Source organism: Xenopus tropicalis, chromosome 8, assembly GCF_000004195.4.
Source record: "Xenopus tropicalis strain Nigerian chromosome 8, UCB_Xtro_10.0, whole genome shotgun sequence".
In the NCBI taxonomy this organism is placed as follows: domain Eukaryota; kingdom Metazoa; phylum Chordata; class Amphibia; order Anura; family Pipidae; genus Xenopus; species Xenopus tropicalis.
Window position 1 is genome coordinate 57,522,652 of NC_030684.2, and position 24,927 is coordinate 57,547,578.

The 24,927-nt window shown below is 37.9% G+C and overlaps 2 protein-coding genes across 6 annotated transcripts; one reads left to right on the plus strand and one right to left on the minus strand.

Annotated features, from left to right (window-relative positions):
- Positions 1–3,327: 3,327 nt before the first annotated feature.
- ids (iduronate 2-sulfatase) lies at positions 3,328–12,504 on the minus strand. Its single transcript, NM_001197132.1, is given in 9 exon segments — positions 3,328–3,906; positions 5,529–5,693; positions 6,577–6,703; positions 6,983–7,153; positions 8,195–8,395; positions 8,480–8,568; positions 10,785–10,962; positions 11,276–11,412; positions 12,263–12,504. Coding segments are annotated over 9 exon segments (1,629 nt in total). The 5' UTR covers positions 12,357–12,504; the 3' UTR covers positions 3,328–3,439.
- Positions 12,249–24,927, plus strand: tmem185a (transmembrane protein 185A). 5 transcript variants are annotated; one of them, XM_012968392.2, is made up of 7 exons: positions 12,249–12,338; positions 16,435–16,611; positions 17,221–17,431; positions 19,414–19,497; positions 19,670–19,846; positions 20,533–20,656; positions 23,570–24,924. In XM_012968392.2, the coding sequence occupies exons 2-7, from the start codon at positions 16,553–16,555 to the stop codon at positions 23,812–23,814; spliced, it is 900 nt and encodes a 299-aa protein (XP_012823846.1). In that variant the 5' UTR covers positions 12,249–12,338; positions 16,435–16,552; the 3' UTR covers positions 23,815–24,924.

Here is a 24,927-nt window from a genome sequence, read left to right on the forward strand (position 1 = left end):
TACGGGGCAAGGGACCTCTATCCTCTTATCTCTTTGATTCTTAACTTATTGTAACTGTACCTTCTACTTATTTGTTTTTATTGTTATACAGGTATGGGATCCCTTATCCGGAAACCCATTATCCAGAAAGCTCCGAATTACGGACAGCCCATCTCCCATAGACTCCATAATATAATTCAGAATTTTAAAATGGATTTCCTTTTTCTCTGTAGTAATAAAACAGTACCTTGTAATTGATCTCAACTAAGATATAAATAATCCTTATTGGATGCAAAACAATCCTATTGGGTTTAATTAATGTTTTATTGATTTTTTAGTAGACTTAAGGTATGGAGATCAAAATTACAAAAGGCCCCTTATCCGGAATATCCTTGGTCCCGAGCATTCTGGATAACAGGTCATACACTTGAACTTTGAAATTATCTATTATTATTTTAATAGCCCCCTGTTGTATTAATCTATTCTACTGTACAGCACTGTGTACATAAGTAGCGCTTTATAAATAAAGATATACATACATATATGACCAAGGCACAATTAATACTTAGCACAGATATGTGATCACTTATCTGGAAACTTATTATTCAGATTGCTCCAAATTATGGGAATGTCATCCCCCATTGAGCCTATTTTAAACAGTTTTAAGTTTTGCAAATTATTTCCCTTTCCTCTGTAATAATAAGACAGAATTTGGAATGCTTAGGGCCTGGAGTTTTCTGAAGAGGGGATCTTTTAGTAATTTGGATCACCATACCTTAATCTTAAAGGAGAAGGAAAGGCATTTTGGCATTTTACTGGCAACAGATTAGTCACAATAGTGCCACCTAGATCGATATATTTATCCTGCAGAATGCTTTACCATACCTGAGTAGACAGCCCTAGAAGCTCCCTCTGTTTGTTTAAGATAGCAGCTGCCAATTCAGCTTGGTCTCAAGAGTAAGTATATTACTCTACAACCATATTAAACCATCAGTCTTCTTGCAAGTGTTTATCTATTTATGTCACTTCATATAAATATCAACAAATGTCAGTGTGCATTTTGGTTTATCTTTATCCAGAACTCTATTTGCAAGGGCTTTATATGTTCTCCCATTGATTCCATGATCTCCTTTCAGCATTCAAACAACATGCTGATAAACCATCACTTTAGGAAATTGACTTCAGGGGACATTCAGGGGATGGGGAGTTTAACGAGCTTCCTTTAGTTAGTTAAGAAGAGAATGAGGTGGTTGATCAAGGTCTGCTTAATATGCCATCACTATAAAGGACTAGAGTAATGACAAAAAATATATATTTTTTTCCCCTTGAGTACTTTGTTTGCAGAAAAAAACCTTGCACACAAGAATTGCATAATTTTCAGTGAAGCTGATAGTCTTGAATATTTTAATAAAATGGTAATAGAAATAATTTAAGTTGTTCTCTTAAACTTCTGTAGAAACCTGACGGCTTTTTCATGCTTGCCTAGTTTTTTCGACTTTCGTCAACTTTTCACACATTTTTTTATTTAATAAATCCTGTGCTTCCTCGGGAATCGAGAAAAAAACACTGACCCAACATTTTTGCTAAATCTGCCCATGGACAAAAAACAATATTGCACCAAATCCAACCCTTCAGTGGCATTTAGTATAAACTCCCTGCTATACACAAATTTTGGAAACAAATGGATCTTGGATACTTTAATTATTATCAAATATTACAGTCCAGGAGTCCATTTATCTGTGTTTAACAGTAACAAAATATAAATAAGAATAATAAAAACAAAACTCTGTAAACATTCAATGTTATTTACTTCTCATATTTCCAATGTGCATCTCTCTAACCTGCAATACAATTCTTATTTGGTATTATTAGAATAATCCTAAAAACACAGGTATTATTATAATCAGTCTGATCAGTTGGATGGTTGGAGAGGCTACTGTTTTGACCTCATAACTTGGCGTTGTTTTGCTATACAAATGTTAATTCCCTTTGTGTGTATTGGAACAGAACAAAAAAGGGAGGCAAAAAAAGCAAAATGGACAATGTCACACAAAACTTGGACCACTCTTCCTTTGCAAACTACTCCAGGTCTCTCTTATTGGAAGGGCGCCTTTTCCCATCAGCAATTTTAAGATATCTCCACAGATGTTCAATGGTAATTAGATCTGGACACATTGCTGGCCACTTCAGAACTCTCCAGCACTTTCTTGCCATCCATTTCTGGGTGCTTTTTGATGTATGTTTGGGGTCATTATCCTGCTGGAAGACCCAAGATCTCAAACACAAACCCAGCTTTCTGACACTGGGCTCAGTGCAACCCAAAATCCTTTGGTAAACCTCAGATTTCATGATGCCTTGCACACATTCAAGGTACCCAGTGCCAGAGGCAGCAAAACAACCCCAAAACATCATTGAACCTCCACCATATTTCACTGTAGGTACTGTGTTCTTTTCTTTGTAGGCCTCATTCTGTTTTCGGTAAACAGTAGAATGATGTGCTTTACCAAAAAGCTCTATCTTGGTCTCATCTGTCCACAAGACATTTTCACAGAAGGATTGTGGCTTACTCAAGTACATTTGGGCAAACTGTAGTCTTGCTTTTTTATGCCTCTGTGTCAGCAGCGGGGTCTTCCTGGGTCTCCTGCCATAGCGTTTCATTTTATGCAGGACAGCATGAATTTCTTTGGAACTTGTTTGGGGATGCTTATCGACCATCCGGACTATCCTGTGTTGCAACCTTTCATCAATTTTTCTCTTCCGTCCACGCCCAGGAAGATTAGCTACAGTGCCATGGATTGCAAACTTCTTGATAATGTTGCGCACTGTGGACAAAGGCAAATCTAGATCTCTGGAGATGGACTTGTAACCTTGAGATTGTTAATATTTTTCCACAATTTTGGTTCTCAGACAGTTCTCTTCTCCTCTTTCTGTTGTCCATGCTTAGTGTGGCACACAAAGACACACAATGCAAAGACGAAGTGAACTTCTCTCATTTTTATCTGCTTTCTGGTGTGATTTTTATATTGCCCACACCTGTTACTTGTCCCAGGTGAGTTTAAAGGAGCATCACATGTTTGAAACAATCTTATTTATCCACAATTTTGAAAGGGTGCCAATAATTTTGTCCAGCCCATTTTTGGAGTTTTGTGTGATATGTCCATTTTGCTTTTTTTCCTCCCTTTTTTGTTCTGTTCCAATACACATAAAGGGAATAAACATGTTTATAGCAAAACATGTGTTACCGCAATACTTTTCTGTGAGATATACTTGATTTTCTGGAAAAATTTCTGGGGTGCCAACAATTTAAGCCATGACTGTATGTAACAAAAAAGAAACCAGTAACACAGGTAACACATTGTAAGCTTTTTAATTAAAGTGTTTTAATAAAAACAATAAATTTTCCAAAAATATTCATTATTAATACTGTACAGAAATATATATGCATATATAAGTCCATATTTCAGTTATTCATAAATTCAAAATGCTTATATATATCAAGATGCAACAATTGATTGTATAGGTTGTTATCTTGGTTTGGATCACTCAGGACAAAATAAAGCTCACGTCCATGAATCTCTTTAAAATTTGCTTGAAAAGTTGTAGAATTATATCCAACCCACACAGTATATCTGTAGTCCATTGTGCGCATGGAATATCCCATGATTTTTATATCTTTTAAATCAGGAAGATCAGAATTCCACTGTGGAAAATCAGAAGGCCGCGGATAACTGCTGTAAGCCACAGCTAATACTGCATCATCGTGCGTGTTCTCAGATGCGTGCAACTGATGCACAAGGCTTCGGCCTTCAGTACAAAGTTCCATATGGAATGAAGGCTGTGGACAAGCAGGGGGTGCAGGAAGTTTGGCAAGGTCAGCAATGGTGGAAAACAGGGAAACTAGCTCAACAGGATATTCCCTTGACTTGCCTGCGTAGATAATACGTTTTAATTATATTCAATAGAATTTTATAATGATTTTAATTTCCACATGTACTGTAAAAGCATTGCAGCCATCACAAGAGGAACTATTGCAAAAATGAAAATGTAATACAAGTTCCCCTTGTGGAAACTTTCTAAATATAATTAGTTACATTTCTGTTCCATTTCTGAAATAATGGATTCACTATACACCTTTCAGCATTCTGCCTTTCTACATGCAGTTTTTTTTATGTTAGAGGCGGTTATAGTGACATAACTACACAGTGCCGGGCCCCCATTCTCTCTCAAAAAACAATCTTGGAAGGGGGCCTAGCGCACACAGCAACATCCCTACACAACAGTCTCTTCAACGCAAGATAACATGTTAAATATTTCCATGCCACAAGTGGCTAGCTATTTCATTTGAAAACAGATGCCTAGTCATAAATTAGTTAAAATACTTAAAGCCCTTCAAAAGAAAAATGTAATTTTCTTGTTCTAATTATACAGGAGTGAATGTATTTCCTTCTTATATGATAAGGTTATTAGGGGGCTCCATGACCATAAAAATAATCTAGGCCTCAGACCAAGTTCCTTTACACAATTGGCATATGTAATGTTTGGAGCAGCACAGTCCTCCTCAAAAATTAATGCAGGGATAAAATTGCCCTTACTTATCATTTCTATATAATATTACACACCATTAGGGCAATGTTCAGGAATAAGGAATAAGTGAGGATCCCAAAACAATGCCGTTTTGACACTTCTAGCATCTGTTATATCAAGTGGGTTTTTTATTTCAATGAATATTAAGCAACTGACAACAGTCACGTGTGTTTTGATCATTGCGGTTTGAAGTATAAAGGGCTAGAAACAGAATTTTCAATTTGTGTAAATTACAGCAAAAAAAAAATAAATCTGCATTTCTATAACCTGCATCTCAGCAGGTTTAAGGAGGTAAGAATTTTATTTTTTATGACTTTCTTTATAAAAAACACAGTTGGAAGGAATTTCGCCACAATTTACAAAATATAAATAAGCCCATAGTGTTGACTTTATCTACACTTTTAACACCACTTTTAGAAAGAACAACATTTGTATTAAAAAGCTCTACATTCATTTTGTAGGGCTTACAATTCCAAGTCATGCATCAACAATATATAAATTTTAAAAGACATGTAAACCCCAAAAATAAAAACTTAATTCTAAGCAACTTTGCAATATACATTCATTACATATTTGTAATTGTTTTTAAATTATTTGTATATATAGCTGCTATTAAAAGGAGTGTTTGTCCTTTTCTATTCCCTGCCCTGGTGGCACTGACTATTGAAACAATGTAACACAAGGCAGCAGATTTTACAGACCTGCCTTGCTGGAGGAGCGTAGCACTTGCAACATTGTTTAAAAAGTAACAACCAGGAGTACCAGGAGTTAAAAAATTATTTTTGCGATTGACATGTCATGATATTTTTATCCCACAATCTTGTCTTTTGCAGGAATTTATCAAATCAAATTAAAAAAAAATTGAATCTTGCCACCAAAACCCTAGTGAGATGTCACAGGAGTCAATGGAAAGTGTAGCATTCCGTAGTCTTCTATGTATAACATAAAAGAAAAATGTTGTTTACCTGGGAATTTTCTTTGTAGGTTAGTACTAAAAGGATCTATGTATTGAAAAATAGGTTGCTGCGGAATATTGGTCATTCCAGGGACATAGAATATCAAGGGGACACGAGTGGTCACATCAAAATTGCTGTACTTTGCCCATTCACCATGCTCTCCTAATGACCATCCTACAGGCATAAAATACAAATGTACTAAATGCAGAAACTTACAGTATTTAATGAAAAAACATTGCAATCATATTTTAATAGTCATGCACATTATTGTAAACTTCCTAAATGTCCTTTTACTAATCAGCAGGCTTAACAAGTAACAAAACAAGGACTTGTAAAAGACATTGAGTCCTATGGAAGGCTTCCAAAGCTAGACAAGAAAGGCATCAAAGCCAGAATGTTTTCATGGCATAACAAACTTTTCGGCAAAAAAATATTGTGACGTTCGAAACGCAATTTCAATATTTTTGTGCGAGCGATTAAAGCATTGTCGAGACATTTTACAACTTCAGAAATTATTGTGGTTACTCCGAATTCATACCATATCGTGTTTTAAGCCCAGAAAAAAACGTATCTTAGTAAATGTGCCCCTAAGTTGCTGATGCTCCCACACTTGCAAAAGTAACCTCACAGGCACAAGTTGCCCATTTTCACAATCCCCAAGCAGTGTTAGGCACCCCCAAGTGACTTAAATCGCTTACCTTTAACCCCGGGCTGGTGCCCCTGTTAGGAGAGAACTGCACCAGCACGGGGTAGCAGCGAGGGTTCCTTTTTCCGCGTTGGCGTGCTTGCGCAGTAGAGTGAAAAGCCGAACTTTAACAAGAAAGTCGGCTTTTCACTCTAATGAGCATGTGCCGTCCCAGGGATTTCCCGGCAGAAGAAAGAGGAAGGAGGAAGAACTCGCTACAGGTACCCCGGGCTGGTGCTGTTTCCTCCTAACAGGAGCACCAGCCCAGGGTACAAGATTTAAGTCACCTGGGGGTGCCTAACATTTTGGCACCCCCAAGTGACTTAGCCTTTCCTTTTCCTTTAATCAGAAAAAAGAAAATTAACACAATACCGTGATCTGAAGAAAATACAATAATGGTATCATTAGACAGTCCCAGGTCTTCTACTGCATTCAGCAACTGCCCAATCTGATCATCAAGGTAAGAGACAGAGGCATAGTAACTCTGACGAATCAGAAGCTGCAAGATGAACCAGATTAAGCATAACACAGTAAATTACTTTTCTGCACACACTAGTATGTCAAATGAGAAGTTGGGAGGAAAACCTTGAACATTAGTAGATACATTTGTGTTCTGTATTCTCTTTCTTTTATAGACCATAGTTCTAATGCAATATGAGAACAATTATCACAAATAAAGCTTTTGTTACATTGTATGCTTTTAGAAATTCAATGTACCACTTACACAATTCTTCAGTTAAAAATCAAAATGAGAGCCACTAAGCAAATGAATGCATACCTGGAAATGCTCTGGAATAGGACCATAAGGAAAACTGATGTTTAATGCTTGCACGTCCTCTCTTTTACGAATATCTGTCCATGGGTTGTAGGCCACCAGAGGAAGTTTCTTGGGTATGTCTGGGTCTGGTGCCAATGAAATGTTTTCAATAGGATATAACTTCAGGAACTCCTTAAAAATAGTAAATATGCCAAAATGTAGTGGGCACCCCTAAAGTGAAATCCAATCGGTCATTCACCTTTAAATTAACTTTTGTATAATGCAGATATTTATATTCTGAGGCCATTTGCAATTGGTATTCATTTTTTTAATTTATTCATTTTTGTGGTTTTTCAGTAATTTTGTGTTTTTTTTTAGTTTAGCAGCACTCAACGTTGGTATCTCAGCTGCTATATGGTTGCTAGGGTCCAAATTATTCTAGCAACCAGGCAGTGGTGTGAATGAGAGACTGGAATATAAACAGAAGGGAGATGGAATAGAAACACAAGTAATAAAAAGTAAGAATAACAATAAAATTGCAGCCTCACAGAGCAATACTGTTTTAGCTGCTAGGGTCAGTGACCCCCATTGAAAGCTGGAAAGAGGCAGAAGAAGGTAAATAATTAAAAAAAAAACTATAAATAAATAGAAAATGATGACCAATTGTATAGTTCCTAAAAATAGGACATTTTATAACATACTAAAAGTTAACTTAAAGGTGAACCCCCCCTTTAGGGCAAGTCAGGAAAGGCTTTCACTTGGACCCCACACAAGTGGGATAAAATGGAAAATAACTTTCCAGCTTTCAAATGAAGGCCATTGACCCCAACAGCCAGAAAATATTGCTTTGTGAGCTTACAATGTTATGATTATTGTTACTTTTGTATTACTTATGTTTATACTCAGTCCCTCACCTATTCATATTCCAGTCTCTCATTTAAACCACTGTCTGGTTACTAAGGTAAACAAAACCCTAGCAATCAGTTACCTACTTAAATTCCAAATTGGAGAGCGGCTGAACAAAAATCTAAATAAATGAAAAACCACAAAAGTAAATTTAGACTAACTGCAAATAAATTGTTAATTTCATATTAAACATTAATTTAAAGGTGAAAAATGCCTTTAAATACTCAATGCCAAGGTTAAGGAACAGGGTCTTAAACACATAAAAATAAATCTTTTTTCTACAGATATTTCTTTTCAGTTCAACAAGCCAGCCTTTAAATGTCTTACTTTTGGAAACCTAAATGGAATATGTGGTTTATGATATCCAACAGCTAAAAAAAATGAGGCATTCTGTTGTTTTACAGTCTTTAAAAGTCGGATAGCTTCTTCTGTGCTCTGTATATCTGGTAATGTTCCTTCAGGGACTTCAGAAACATCAACTGGACACACCAAGTTGGCATGAAGCTTGCCATCTTTACCCTTACAAGTCTGTACATAAACAAAACACAAAATAAGATGTGGCTGGTAAGTTTTAAACAACAATCACAGATAATGCAAATAATTCAAATGTACCTGTGAATTTTCGTATTTTTCTGCAGAAGGGTGGTATGGATATACTGACCAGCTATAAGGATAGTCATCACTATGGTTGGATGAAATACCTAGAAAAGAAAAAAATTAAATAGTGCTAAATGGGAGACAAAAGCAGCCAAACCAAATTGGCTAATAGACAGATTACATTGTGCAGTCATGTACCTAACTTTAAACAGATCTGAATATAGCAATGGCATCACAAACAAGTGCACACAGTGACCAGGACCCACCCAGCACAGGCCTTGACCCAATGGCAATACTAGCTTTCACATTATAGTTACATAAGGCTACATTGTAGCTGAAGTCACAGATGAGGATGGATGGTATAGGAGGGATTAATGTGTAGGAACTACCTGGATTAACAAAACTAAACTAGGTTTAATAGACAAGGGAAACAATTTGTTAGACAACCCCTACTAGATAACATATTATAGCACTGTATCACCATTTTTTATGCTTTACTTGCCCAGTATAGTATTTTTTCCAGCTTTGCAATAGTGTTTATGTGCAGGCCCAGGGCAGGCATGGGACTGCTGAAATTTTTTTATAGAAGCGCTGGCCTGAGGTCACTAATCTTTTCTTGTCAAATGGGCATGCTGCAATTTAACCACCATGTTTTTTTGTGATGTCAAAGTACCAAATCCAAGTAGATGAAGGATCCATTTACATTTTGTTTTTATTAACAAAGCATGAACCTTCCTAGAGTTAAGTTGCGACCTGGAGCAGACCTAGAAACATTCAAACACTTGTTGAAGTTGTGCTTATTCCACATTGAAAAGTCAGTTATAGTAATAACACATTTAAAGGGCATGTCAACACCAAAAATAATTTTTTCCATAATGAAAGAAAACATAATTCTAAGCAACTTTCCAATCTGAAATAATTAAAAATTTGTAGCGTTTTAAAAGTTATTTGTAAATGTAATTGCTATTGAAAGCAGCATTTGCTGAACTCCTGGTTGTTACATTTTAAACAATGTTGCAAAGGTCTTGCTTCTCCAGCAAGTCAGGTCTGTCAGTCTGCTGCCCTGTGTTACATTGTTTCAACAGAGAATAGAAAAGGACAGGCAAACACTGCTTCTATAATTCTATAAATACAAATAACTCAAAAACCATTACAAACTTGTAATAAATGTATATTGCAAAGCTGCGTAAAATTTCAGTTTCTTTTATTAGGCAAAAATTATATTTTGAGTTGCCTTGTCCTTTAAAGCCATTGAAGCTTTCACACAGGATCCTTACATGTCCAGAAAAATTAGCAAAGCTAATTTAAGAGAGTATAAAGAGGGGGTGGATATTGTTCATGGTTCTCTGCACAACCATTATACAATACAGACCTGCTGTTTCTGGATTTATTTGCAAATGCTGGCTAGAAATACCTTTATTTAGAGTGTATCATGTCTGCACTGTTTGCTATTGCAGACCTTGCTGTGTGGATATGTTGACACCTTGTGGCCAATACAGGACAATAGAATTTCATTTTTTATATGTACTATCTGCATGTACTGCATGGTAAAAATGAATTGATTTCTGACACATAAAAGCATAAAAGCCCTGTTTCCCTCACTTTGCATAAGTCATTAATTACAAGCTGTGGGTATTTTGTAGTGGGCCAATAATTTTGGGCAAGAGATACAACCATGATAGATTACAAAGTATTTTACAAACAAAAATGTTTTTGAATAGAATCTATTCTATGACTCTTTGGAAACTATGACCAACCTATAACACCAATATATAGTAGTAAAAGGTACACTCCGCTATTACAACACTACGGCAGTACAAACTACAGCAGTACAACACTACACTAGGGGAGCAAACATAGGGAATTGTTCTATTATGATACAAGTTTGTAAAATCTAAAACTATTAGTGTTTTCCGATACCCAAAGTATCGCAGAAGAGAGAATAACAATAGTATCTCTATAGTACCATTTTATTTACATATAGGGAAAATAAAAATAATATTTGCTTACAGGTAAATAGTGCACTCCCTTTTTAATCTCAGCTCAACACGTTTTTTGTGGTACACATATAATGAAAAAATAAACTGTTTGTGAACTAACATTGATAACTTGTTACCTGCTGCCCTCTAAAGGCTAAAATATGGTATGATGATTACAATATATACAATTGGGATCTATTACCCAGAATACTTGGGACCAGAGGTTTTCTTGATAAGAGATCTTTCCTTAATTTTTTCATCTCTTTCTTGAGCAGAACAACAACAAAACAATTCTATGTTTTTGAAGGTTTCTAAATGAAGAGCACTTATATCAGTCTCACCTGGGTGGAAGATTTTCCCAACTGACATTGTCACATAACCATGTTCTTTAAAGTACTGAGGAAGAGTTGTGTAGTTTCCAGCATGTGTTCTCCAGTAGGAATTAAAGTCAAAAAGCCTGGTTGTGTCTGGACGCCTTCCTGTTAAGAAGGACACCCTGCTTGGAGCACACACTGCTTGCTGCAACAAAGAATGAAAGTCTATTATTGAGCAAATATCTGGTGAAACCCAAAGTGCACTAGCTTGTTTAACAAAATATCTAGACGAATACACCAGTAACAATGAAATAACCAAGGTTGGTTTTGCACTATTTATGCTCAGAAATATAGTTCTGTGTAAATACTCAATGCAAGCTCAAAATCAATTGTTTTTATTAATATTTGAATTTTTTTATTAATATTTATAATGAATATTAGTATATGAAGCTGGTGTATATTATTATTCTATAGGCCGTTCTATAGGATGGTTCTCAGAAGCTTGTGCACACACTCACCTGTGCATATGCATTTGTAAATATTATACTTTGTGATGCTAGGTGATCGATGTTTGGTGATTTCACAGCACTGTCACCGTAACAGCCAAGACTTGTACGTAGATCATCAGCAATTATAATTAAAACATTCTTTCCACCTAAACACAAATAAATAAAAAAAAACGATCATTAGATGACAGATGGGTACTGAAATACTACTGCAGCATATTCTCTCTTCATGATCTCAGGTATGGGATCTATTATTTTTAATCATATTATCCAGAAAGCTGCAAAATAGAAGAATGCCATTTCCTATTTTTCCTTTTCTCTGTAATAACAGTAACTAAGCTGCATAAATCCTTGTTGGATTCCAAAACAATCCTAACAACAAAATCCTTTTTTTTTTTAAAAAGCACAAATTTTTTTAAATATTTAATTTTAAAATTTCACATGGGGCTAGCCATGTTCTTCATTTCCCAGAGTGTCACAGCCAGCTCTAATAAACTTCAGTAACAATGTACAGCTGCCCTCTAATAATTTGGAGCCCACATGTGGTCCAAAAATCAGACGGAAATACGTTTATATCAGTGCGTGTACTGCCAGCTTTAGAAGGGATACTGTGAGACGCCAAGGTCACTATTTTTGAGGCCTCAATATACCTGAAATGCCAGGGTCTACTTTAAATATTGGTGTGGACCTACCCCTTGCAGAGACACATTATCCCTTAAACAGACGTTATTCTTTTAGCAACCACTAAAAGCCACCCACTCATTAATGTACAGATTACAGGACTACACAGCCCCAATATCACATAAAAATAACAAATGTTGGCCTGATTTGCCCTATAGCAACCAATAAGATGTTCACTTTTAAACAGGTGACCATTACATTCTACCTGTTTATTGGTTGATATATGGATCTAGAGGGCGGTAAAATGAAACTTTCTTCTTTATCTTGGCCCCAACCTGTCGCCGTCACTGATAACGTAAACGCATCACAGTCCCTAACCTGTAGCGGTATGTTTCGGTAAAAAGGGCTGTTGCCAGACAGCAAACACAGTGGTGGCGCACATCAGGAAACGAAGGTATCCAAACAAATTCATTGCGTACTGTAGAACACCACAACAAGCATACTTGTAAGAGCACTCAGCTGACAGGACACGCCACTAAACCACAGTGCTCAAATATTTCCTGAGAAATTAGTTATCCTTAAGGAACTACAATTCCCTACACCGCTTTCGGCGTGGGCAGGGCTCTTATGCGTAAGCGGCTTCGCCTCTATATAGCTCTCTCAGACCTGGTACATGTAAGCTTTCATTTGATTGGCTTAAAATAACACGACGCCAAATAAATATAATTTGAGAGCCTGCCATTGGATCTTTGATCGGTTTGCGTCAGAGTGCAGGAAATGAAACTTTTTCTTGTGTAGCAAAGATTCTAGGAGCAGAAACTTGATGTTACGTCTGTAATAGGTCACGTGACTTAATAATTCTTCCCTTGCAAGTAACTTATGAGCATGGGGGTGGGTTAGTGTCCTGAATGTAGGTGTAGGGAAAACTGTCATAGAGTTTTTAATTAAGATGGAAGGAATGTATTTGTATACCTTGGTATTCATAGGGACGCCATTACCCGGACATATACTTATTAACGTGACGCTCTTCCTCAAATAATTGTCTTTAATATTATTTTTTGCCAAACTTGCTTATTTACCCAGTTACACCCGTAATTATAGTAATTATACCGGATATTATCCACTGATTTCTTCAGAACTCTCCGCCTCCCTTGTTACCGTACTGATCTTAATAGTAGCGCACAGCTCGTTCTGATCTATGCAGTTGCGGAAGGGTGATGGGCTTTAGTGGAAGTAGTTACGGCTGTGTAGGTTAGAGCGGAGGCTCTGCTGGAGCAATGTCCGCCTAGTAAAGCTCGGAGAGGGGCTCGCACCATGAATCTTAGGGGCCTCTTCCAGGATTTTAACCCCAGGTGAGACTCAGAGGAGGACAGAATGAGATCGAAAAGAGGAGGGCGGAAATTAGGCCTACATGGGAAGGGGAAGAGCGGTGGGTAGGATCGACAGAGTAAGCTTGGGAGCCTATATTGGAGGTAAGGAGGCCCATCTGTGGGTAGCCTCCGCTGCTTGAGATCCTGTGGAGCTATCTCTTCCCAAACCCACCATGGCGGAACCGAAGGCCTTAAGTTTTCCCTGGGATTTTGTATTGCCCAGAATGGTCTCTGCCTTCCCAGGGAGCGGCAGGCATGGAAAGCAGTGGCACAGTACAGTGTTACGGCTCCAAGCCACTGTGGTGCCCCGCTTACTTCCTACCGGGGGACATTGTTGTATGCACCGGCCTGAGTTAGTCATCCTGTTAGTTCCTGAGGGGCTCTAGCAACATATAAGCACTTAGCCCAAATCAGTCCCTAACTGGTCTCTTAGCTTGGACCCCCATCGCTCATTACAGATACACTAGAACCCCAGTTTGCTGGGGGACCATGTCTAGACACTAAATTCCAGGAAAATGTAAAATCTGTTTATGACAAATACAGTTTGCCTGTGTGGGACTGCTACAAAATCTACAAAAACTGGGAAACTGTAAAATTCAGGTTTACTGTATATAGAAATAGTGGTATAACAGGTACACGTCTAGACTTAGTGGATTTACCCTAATCAGGCTATAGACTGGACCTCCCCTTGGCTCATAATAAGGTTACAGATATATAAAAACATTAGTACAGTATGGGATCCCTTATCCAGAAGCCTGTTATCCAGAAAGTTCCGAATTATGGAAAGGCCGTCTCCCATAGACTCCATTATAAGCAAATAGTTCTAATTTTAAATGATTTTTTAAAAATGATTTCCTTTTTCCCTGTAATAATAAAACAGTACCTTTTACTTGATCCCTACTAAGATACAATTAATCCTTACTGGAGGCAAAACAATCCTATTGGGTTTATTCAATATTAAAATTAATTTTAGCAGACTTAAGTTATGGAGATCCAAATTATGGAAAGATCCCTTATCTGGAAAACCCCAGGTCCTGAGCATTCTGAATAGCAGGTCCTATACTTGTGAGTCTACCTACTGTAATTCCAGGGGTAACAGGGAATCTCTTACCCTGAATTTACCTTATTTTTGGTTCAGACTGGGCCCCCTTAGCTCATGACAAAGCTACAGATATATAGAAATATATCAACTGAAGAAGCTGCTCGAATGAGTAGTGAAATGTCTTCAAAGATTACTTACCAAGTCCATTTACCTTAGATTTGCTTATACTAGATATATCATGACCTGGATGAATGAAAATCATAATAGTCATAGGTCTTTACACTTGCCACTGGAGCTCCCCATCTTGGATTCTATTAAAACTGGGGGGGGGGCTGTGCAGATGCCCAAAACATAATGTACAACATATCCACAATACTTCTTTAGTTAGGCTTTAGTTCTCCTTTAAGATGAGTATGTTATCAATTAGGTTTATCTAAACTACAGCTCTATTTACTTCCTAAGGCACAGGTCGGTAGGCATAGGTAAGTAGTGGTAAACATGAACTTGGCATACAAGTGGTTGCAGTGAGTGTTGCACTACACAGATAGGAAGGGAGAAAAATGAACACTACGCAAAGTGAATGGACAGTTACCCCTGTTTTGGGGATTTTAACCTTGTTGGAAATTCAGTTAATTTGCTCCAAGTCATTTTTACTGCCTAGAGGAATCATGGTGAAAGATATGGTTAGTGGCTTTACAGTTTTTGTTTACTTTTCACATTTTTGTCTTTAAAGGGAGCCTGTCACCCTAAGTAATAATTTCAATTTCTTTTCTATTCTGTTTTTAAAGCAAAATTAACTTCACATACTATATAAATGATATAAATCTTGTTTCCTTCAGTCTTGGGTAGTGCTGGGTGGTATACCGCCATATACCGAATACCGTTTTTTAAAAAAAAACTGATATTAATTTTTTAAATACCCCCATACCGGTGTAGATCAGGGTTGCGCCCCGTGACCTAGGGAAGGACCCATAGCAACTGTGCAACCCCCCACACCGGGTACCTTTATCCTGCTGTTCTCTCGAGCCTGATGGTGACTGATTTTTTATTATTATTATTATTAAGATCGGGGTAAAAAAAAGTTTAAAAACACAAAGTGCAACGGAGAGTGGCTCTCGGACACAGCCAGAAAGAAAATCTTTTACTGTTCTGTTACGAACAGGAACGCTTGAGCGCTGGCTGTGGGGAGCAGTATTGCTGAGGGACTGCTCCTCCCACACCCGGAAGTATAGAATCCTAAACCAAAGCACGAGATTTTGAATATTTTCATTGTAAGCGGCTATAGTTCTATCAGGGCTTTGTCCGCTAAAGTAAGTAGTGATGGCAGTATCGCTGTACAATATAAGGCAGGAGAGTGTAACCTGTGGCTTCTATAGTTCCCAGACTTGTAATGAAGCACCCTGAGTATCATTGGTGTTAAGAATATATAATAACATGAGGGAATGTATTAAAAGATGCAGTTTGCCGCTGGCGTAGTAACCCTTAGCATCCCAAAGGGGGGCCAACGTTGCTGATGATATGTTTAAAAATAATATGGGTTAGTAAACCTGGGCAGGGTGGAGAACATCTCTTTGTGAACAGCTGCATACCTAAAAAAAAATACTGTCAAATACCGTGACACCGATATAATTTTGAAAAATACCGTGATATAAATTTTTGGTCATACCGCCCAGCTCTAGTCTTGGGAATATACAATCACAGCCAGCAGGCAGGCGCCATTTTGTGGGCATTGTTATTAAGGCAAGCTTTGTATCACCCCAAAATATTGTGTATGTGCTGGAATGGGGGACCTGATGCCCTTGCCCATGCACTGGCTACAAAATTTAGATGGTGAGAAGGTAGGGAGAATGTGAGTGCTGAATGGAAAGTTTAAGTAACTGTCTGCCCTACCTCTATGCCTAAGGCATAGAGGCGGGACAGGCAGTATATGATTGACAGCTGGGATTTTTAAATGCCTTTATAATGGGTTTGGATGTGTTAATATAAAAATGAATTTTGGTTTCATGTTTAATTTGAAAAGGACTTGTATTATACAGCTTTTCATGTTTGGGTGACTGGTCCACTTTAAAAAATATAACATTTATGTTTATAAATGTACAAAATTTAAATTTCTACAATTTTATTTTCCTGTTTTTCAGTAAATTTCTCATCTACGCATGTTTGTTGCTCTTCTCTGTTCTCCTCGCCCTGCGACTGGATAATATTATTCAGTGGAGTTACTGGGCAGTGTTTGCACCAATATGGCTGTGGAAGCTAATGGTTATTGTAGGAGCATCAGTTGGTACAGGTGTATGGGCACGTAACCCTCAATACAGGTAAATAAATAAGTTAAAATCCAGTACTTACTTGTGTGCATTACCCTATACAATGCATTATTTGTAATTTGTTGGGGTTGTTTGGGTCCTATGAGTAGTCAGTGTGTTTTTCTGCGCTAAATTCTCTACCAATAATCTTATTTGCCCATAAAGGCACCTCTTTCTTCAGTGAGTATTTCACACTTGCTATTGATTATTATAGAGGCTTGGCTTACCTAGATCTCAATGTCCAATAAACTATCTATGACATCTTACAGCAGCTCATCTGGCATTTGGCAGAATCCACAGATTGCCAGTCTGGGCCAGACCTTATTCCCACTTTTACTAAAAGCAGTAAAGTGTCTATGCAATGTTTTGGTGTCTTCCCCTATTCAAGTGCTACTGCCCTGAGGTATTGTATGAAGTAAACCCATTTGCTATAAATGGCTGGAGCATGTGTTGAGTAATATACCAGAGGGAGTAGCTGGACTGAATTCCAGTTAAGACAAAATGTGTATCTTCAGTAATTTTGCACTTATAGTTTTTGTACAAACAACCCCTACACCCCTTGGCAGATTTGAACTGTGATTTCTGATTTATTATTAATAGCGTTAACCTCTGTTGTTACAGGGCAGAAGGTGAAACATGTGTGGAGTTCAAGGCCATGCTCATTGCAGTGGGAATTCATTTGCTGCTTCTTATGTTTGAAGTTCTTGTTTGTGATCGTATTGAAAGAGGAAACCACTACTTCTGGTTGCTAGTCTTTATGCCTTTATTCTTTGTGTCCCCTGTATCAGTAGCAGCTTGCGTTTGGGGCTTTCGGCATGATCGGTCTCTGGAAGTAAGTAAAGAATTTTCCTCCTTTTTTTAGCCATCCAGTGTATTAGTTTAATTTAACCATCTTTCTCAGTCCAATACTGAGGTCCATGCCACCGAGCTGGGACAGTTGTGCTGGACGGGGGGAAGTAGCTTCTCCCTGGCTGTCAGTACAGCTTCTAGATCCCAATGTATTTGTCTTACTGAAGAATCTACGCACATTTAACAATTAGATCCCCGGCCCAGCAGTCATACCAAAGTACTGATATAAAACTGCTAATATCTTTTAAACTGCAAAGAATAGGGAATTTAAATGCTCATAAGGGTACTCTAAACTATATTGTTTTAATTTTCTTTTTGACTTTGCAAAACCTTATAAGTCAGTTGGTCCGTTAGAGAGGTTTCAGTCAGAGTGAACTCATACAGTCTGACTAGCTTTAGAATTGTGATGGTACCTACAGCTGTTATTATGGCACCCATACATAAACATGCATAAAATTAAAGGAACAGTAACACCAAAACATGAAAGTGTATAAAAGTAACTAAAATATAATATGCTGCTGCCCTGCACTGGTAAAAGTTGTGTGTTTACTTCAGAAATCCTACTATAATTTATATAAATAAGCTGCTGTGTAGCCATGGAGGCAGCCATTCAAAGGAGAAAAGGCACAGGCACTTAGCAGATAACAGATAAAACACTATTGTATTCTACAGAACTTATCTGTTATCTGCTATGTAACCTGTGCCTTTTCTCCTTTTTTCCAGCTTGAATGGCTGCCCCCGGGGCTACACAGCAGCTTATTATATAAACTATAGTAGTGTTACTGTAGCAAACACACCCGTTTTACCAGTGCAGGGCAACAGTGCATTATATTATTATTACTTTAAAGCGCTTTCATTTTTTGGTGTTACTGTTCCTTTAATACTCATGGATGCTCTGTGAGGAGCTTGCTGTGGAGCAAGGTGAGGGAGATAGATTGATTTGAAGGTAGAACAAGGTTCATCTAATCTGAGCCTAAAGAGGGGTGTGGAAAAGCTTCCAGCAGAAAGACTATTATGTTCAATCTGTTGAATTAGGTATGTCTGTTTAAAAAAAAAAATAATAATTTACATTTATTTCTGGTAGTTCAGATATGCTTTTTGCACATAAACTCAGCTGAGTTAGTTCATGTCCAAAAGATGGGCTTGTTACATTTCCCATTTAAAGAAACTTTCCAGGTAGCATGCAAGACCCAGCAAAAAAAAATAAAGGTGAGTGAAAGAGAAAATACCCAAAATTAGACCAAAAAGGAGATTGGTACGGGAGGGAAGAGGGTTGAAAGGAGTAAAGAAAAGCACAGTATAAGAAAGCATGGCAAAAGGGAGAAGAGTTCAACAAAAGGATAGATGGAAGGGATAATGTGGAGAACTTTTTCAAGTTCTCCAGGAACTTGAAAAAGCTGAAGGGTAGAGAGATTGGGTAAGAACAAGGGATGGGATGGAACACTAACATTAGACTCCAAATTTATTTTAAACATGTTTTTTGAAAATACCAATATGTACAGCTGTACTGTACAGCTGTTCCTGCTGAGAGTTCCATTTAATACCATGCACTGTCAGGTCTATCAGGCCATACCAGCTGGATAGCTAAGCAGTGCCCTCTTTTGACTTTATATTGCAAATTATATAGTAATAGGTTAAACAAGACTACAGTTGTATGTTTAGCCAACACACCTCCACAGGAGTTGGGGAAGAATAGTATTTATACATATATTTTATTTCCATTAGTTAAGTATAAAATGACAGTATGCTGGCCATTTAAAGATAAAGCTTTCGGATCACATACAGTAGTCCTATTAACGATTATATTAAAATTAGTTTTGTGCATAGCTCCTAGTAATATACTTTTCATTGTCTATTACAGAAAAAAATTGTAGTGATTGGATAAGGTACCAAAACAGATTTGCATACATGCTGTGATATTTTCTTGAAAAAATGACTTAACTGTTTGCTTTTCTGTTTTTATAGTTGGAAATCTTGTGCTCCGTCAATATTCTGCAGTTCATATTCATAGCACTAAGACTTGACAGAATCATCACTTGGCCTTGGCTTGTATGTATATCCTTTGTATTCTCACAATTTATTATCATTTATAGATCACTGGCATACTTTCAAGGTCTCGGCTATATAATTCCAGCAGTTTATACATGCTATGTTTGCAATGTTTTTCTGAGTAATAATTTAATACTACTTAAATTTCTAAATTAAATATGTTATTCCTTAGGTGGTGTGTGTCCCGCTGTGGATCCTGATGTCCTTCCTGTGCCTAGTAGTTCTGTATTATATTGTGTGGTCGGTTTTGTTCCTGCGTTCAATGGATGTTATTGCAGAACAAAGGAGAACTCATATCACTATGGCAGTCAGCTGGATGGCAATAGTTGTGCCGCTGTTGACGTTTGAGGTAAACCTGAAGTCGTTTTAAGGTATTTCACTATTTAAAGAAAATCCCTTGCAGGCAAATAGCCCTCTCCTACACTTCTGTTAACAATTGCTGCATTACAGCTGTAACCTGCTACATTACAGCTGTACAGAATATACATACATATTAATTTTATAAATGCGTTTTAATAATAAATGCTGACCTTTACAGAATTTAAAGGGATGCTAACTCACAAATATTTACTGGACAGCGTAAGTATGACATAAAAGAGCTACCTGGCACTAATGTACTCAGGCCCCCCATTGCTTACCCACTTCAGCCAGTGATATTTCCTCTCCTAGCTCTAGTCCAGGTAGGACAGCAGGCTAGGAGGTGTGGAAAGTCCAGAAATAGACATTTTGCCACCAACTCTCTGGTGACATCACTGGGAGAAGGTGTTGGTAGCAGATCTAGCTAGACAGTGAGGACTGGCGTATAACTGCCTATGCCTTTCTCTATTACAGCTCCATTACAGTTTCAGGCACTAATGGTTAGTGGGGCTCCTCTGCCTGCTGAAATACTCTGGTGGGGTGGTGCCCCGTGTGCCTTTCAACTCAAAGGATCTGTATAAGCTCATTAGTTTAAAGAGAAACAAAGGATTTTAAATTTATAGATTTAATTGAACTAAATAAAATATATTTTTATGCATTTTCATTTATTTTTTCTAGATTTTACTTGTTCATCGACTTGATGGGCACAATTATTTTGCATATATCCCTATATTTGTTCCACTTTGGCTTTCCCTGATAACTTTGATGGCAACAACCTTCGGGCAGAAAGGAGGAAATCACTGTAAGTAATATGTCCATGATGTTCTAATCTGCTGAAAAAAATATATTTATAAGGTTTGACTGGGGTTTATCCCTGAGTATGCTCGCTATTAGTGACCAAAACTAATCCATTACCTTTATTTTTTTTGTGCAAATCGGGAGTGTGCAGTGCTCACTGGAACCATGGGGTAAACCTCCTTCCCTTTTGGGTGGCAGATTTACCCATTCCCCTTTTAGCCCTTTATCTCCAAGCTTTTCAGTTTTAATAGTTCATGGGGTTTGTCAGGCTTTTAGTCAAGAATTTCTTGGTCAGTGGTTTCCCTTGGCACCCTTAAACCTGAGACATATGTGCTCTTCTTGGGTCAACTCTGTGTTGCCTGACAGAGGGCTCAAGGTCTGTGTGTATGTGTTGAAAAATCATACCCCTTCCATCAGCATTTTGTTTAGTGTATACTGGTCAGTAGCTGCCTTATGTTGTCAGCCTGTATTCTACCTTTCCCTACTCTCCTGTCCTGGCCTTGTCATTGGTGTCTTCATCCAGCAGAATGTTAGTACCACCTGATTGTGGAGGACTATTCTTCTCTCTCCTCCACCAATCACAAGTTGGTTTTCTTGCCCTGTAAAGGGTAAATGAGGTGGTTCAGAGGTTCTCTAGTGAATTCCTCCTTATATATCCATATTGCTGAAGATAAAAGGGATTCTGCAGTCCCCAGTGGAAGGAAGCAGTCCTTTAAAGTCACTGTTTCATGCCCTTATTCCAAAAAATGCCCTATCAGCTCATGTTATGCCACGACAGCTTCTGTAGAGCCCATCTTCTCCACTAGCTGATCTCTCCCTTGTGGCTCATTTTTGAGCTTCCCCAACAAAGGCTCCCAAGTGGTTCTCCTAGTAAGTCCTATGTCTGCTCAGATCATCTTTGTAGTCTGAAGAGGACAATCCAAATAAAAGGGAAGTTACCCCCTTTGTTTTCATAAGAAGGAGAACATACTTTCACCCCATAGGAACATAAAAGACATTATTTGCCTGATTTTGTTGATCTTTTAATGTCAAGGACTGAACCACTGTATACTAAACTCAAGTTGCTATTTAAGAGGCAGGCAAGCCACTGTCTCTGCTATTCACCCAGTAGAAACTTCAAGCACTCAAATTCCTTACCTTTACAGGAATCCATTTTCAAATATGCCTCAGATAAGAAGCCTATGGCTAATGCCACATGAGACCTTGTCTGCACCTGAAAGCATTGTATCCATCCGGTTGCAGGCACAGGTGATGGATATCGGCAAAAAAAAAAAAGAGTATGCATTTCAAACCGATATCTACTGCATGTGCCCGCACCGGGGTGGACACAATACTTCCAGGTGCAAGTTTGGAGGCTGATGCCAGTTGAGGGGCTGATTCTCAGCAAGCATTTTTCCTCAGGCAAAGAGTCAGTCCCATGTGGCATCAGCCTAATGGATTCTATAAACGTGTGTTCTCCTTTATTGGTGCTCCTTTGGCCAATCCTAGCTTCAGCCTAAATAGCAGTGGAAGACTGACCACAGACCCTTGTTTCATTAGTAATGGAGGTACCCCAAAGTTTTTCTTCTGGCCTACTTCTGGCCAGGGGTTCTTTCCTTTGATGCAACTGTGCTTATAAAAAAAAAAAAAAAAATTCTCAACCAAAGAGAAAGCAGTCTAGCAAAATCCCTCCAAGTCCTTGGAGCAAGTAATTATTGGCATGACTGTGTGTTTCAGTAGGGAGAGATTCAAGGTCTTTCCCAACATTTTAGTTTACAGCATGTTATCATTAAACTATTCTCTCAAGCTGGAATTGCTTCCCTTCAGAGTTTGTCTTGCCTTTCCTTTAAATCACACAAGAGGAAGGCTTTCCCCCTGCATTGCAGACAGTTTTGTAGAATAAGCAGTTGAAGGTTTAAAAGAACAATGATTCCTTCTGTCTGATCCGACACCTAAAGTTTATCATACATTAAAACACATGCTGACCTAGTGAACTCTAACAGAAGTCGGCTTTTCACTCTACTGCGCATGCGCATGTCGTTTAGTCCTTAGAAAACGAAGCAGGAAGGAGGAAGCGCTGTGCTACAGGTACCCCGGGCTGGTGCTGTTTTCTCCTAACAGGGGCACCAGCCTGGGGTACAAGGTAAGCGATTAAAGTCACTTGGGGGTGCCTAACTGGCATCTGCCAGTTCAGGTCCTTCACAACGATTCGGCAGCTTCTCTGCCTGTGTGTGGGCGCCGATATCTGACCTAAAATTGGGCAGATGTCAATCGGGCAGGTTTGATTTTCCTGTCGGATTGGGGGCCACATTGGCTCATTGATGCAGTCTGCTCTCCGGCGGGTCCTATTTCCGTCATTGTAATTCGATCGTTTGGCCCTCGGGATTACTCCTATATTTCCAACCTTAGATGGGCATATCGATGGAAAGATCCTCTCATTTGGCGACCTCACTGAATGACCGGATCTTATAGTGTATGGCCACCTTTATTCTAAAATTTTCCTACTGTTAAATGAATAGTTTATTGCAGGTAATGATAATGATGTAATAAAAGGGTCCACACTCCTGGGATGCCCCAATTCCTGTAATTTGTGAATGTAAATAAAGAATCAAATGTGCAGCAGCAATTTTCTTTGGGTTTGGATTCATACATATCCTGTATTCAGTCACTAGAACATTAAAAGGAGCACACTTATAATACTCATGTAACTTTGCATTTGTTGCAAAGATAAGCTTACATGATGGGATATTTCATTTTAGCTGGTTTTGTGTTAAGGGGAAGGATTATCAAAATCTGGAAAGTGTTTTAACTTTTTCCTCACGGAGAAATCACGAGCACTCCACCAGTCAGGAGATCAAGCTAAGAAATGTTGACATTTTTCTAAACATGTTACTTAGTATTGGATGTGTAACACACTAATCTCTTTAAACCAACACAGGGTGGTTTGGAATTCGCAAAGACTTCTGCCAGTTCCTGCTAGAGATTTTTCCTTTTCTGCGAGAATATGGCAATATATCATATGATATTCATCATGAAGACAGTGAAGATGCTGAAGAAACGCCTGTTCCAGAGCCCCCCAAAATTGCACCGATGTTTCGGAAGAAGACTGGTGTTGTCATTACCCAGAGCCCAGGAAAATATGTTGTGCCTCCTCCTAAACTAAACATCGACATGCCAGATTAAGGTGAAATTTGGTGGTGTGAGGGCACCTTTTTTTTTTCTTAACTAATCCTGTTAGAGGTACACTTTCAGGTGTTGTGGACTGAAGGGAAAAAAGACTTTAAAAGCTACTGACCTCATTCCTTTTGTATTCCTTTGTAAATTTGTTTTTGTTCCTGCAGTGGTCTCTGTTTGCTTTTTCCCATCCCTAATCTATGTCATTTACTCAAGATCAGGGACACCGAAGCATCAACTACAGTTCTTGTGGGCAAAGGATGTTGGAATTTGTAGTTTATAATCTGTGGATGGCTATACGTGTTCCCCATCTATGGTCTTGGTAATAATTGCAGTCTTTGGACTCTAGTTAAATGTAACCTAGAGATATACAAGCTGTGGCCCTTTAGATACTGAACTGACAATAAGCTTTGTGAGACATTCTGGGAATCTTAATTCAGTAGCTCTTGGGCCACAGGTTGGATTTTTCTGTAGTAAAATTAAGTATAGTATATCTATTAAGGATATGTCCTTGTGTGTGTTAATAAGTAATGCAGCTATTGAACAGATCAGTCTTCTTTTACAGCAGAACTTGTGCTGTTTTATACCACTAAATTTTTTTTTTTTTTAATTTCTGTGTAAGGATCAAGCATTACCTTGGAGAAGTGATATTTGAGCAGAGGGCTTATGGGATATATCTAATATACACCTTCCCTTTAGGAGTTACTCCTTGCTCCTTTGTATAGTATTTATAAGAACATTTTATCAATGTAATATATTATGTTCAAAATTATTCTTATGTACAGTATAAATGGATAAATACAAAGTATTTTTTTAAGTAAAATGTGTAAAATACATATACGTTGTCAAAATTTCATTTGTAATTTACATTTTAAAATGGATCTATGTGAATTCTACAATGAAAAAGATACATCTGTACAATTTCAAAAGCCAGTAAGTCATTTTGCTTTCTTACGCTGATAATGCAAAATGTACATTTTATGTATGATGTAAAGCCAGACACCAATGACAGGAATGCTAAGTTATTAGACTATGAAGAAAACATTGGTTTTATTTTACTTTGTAACTTGGATGACAGTTAAGATAAATGTTTAATAAATTCTTTTCATGCGTATGAAACTC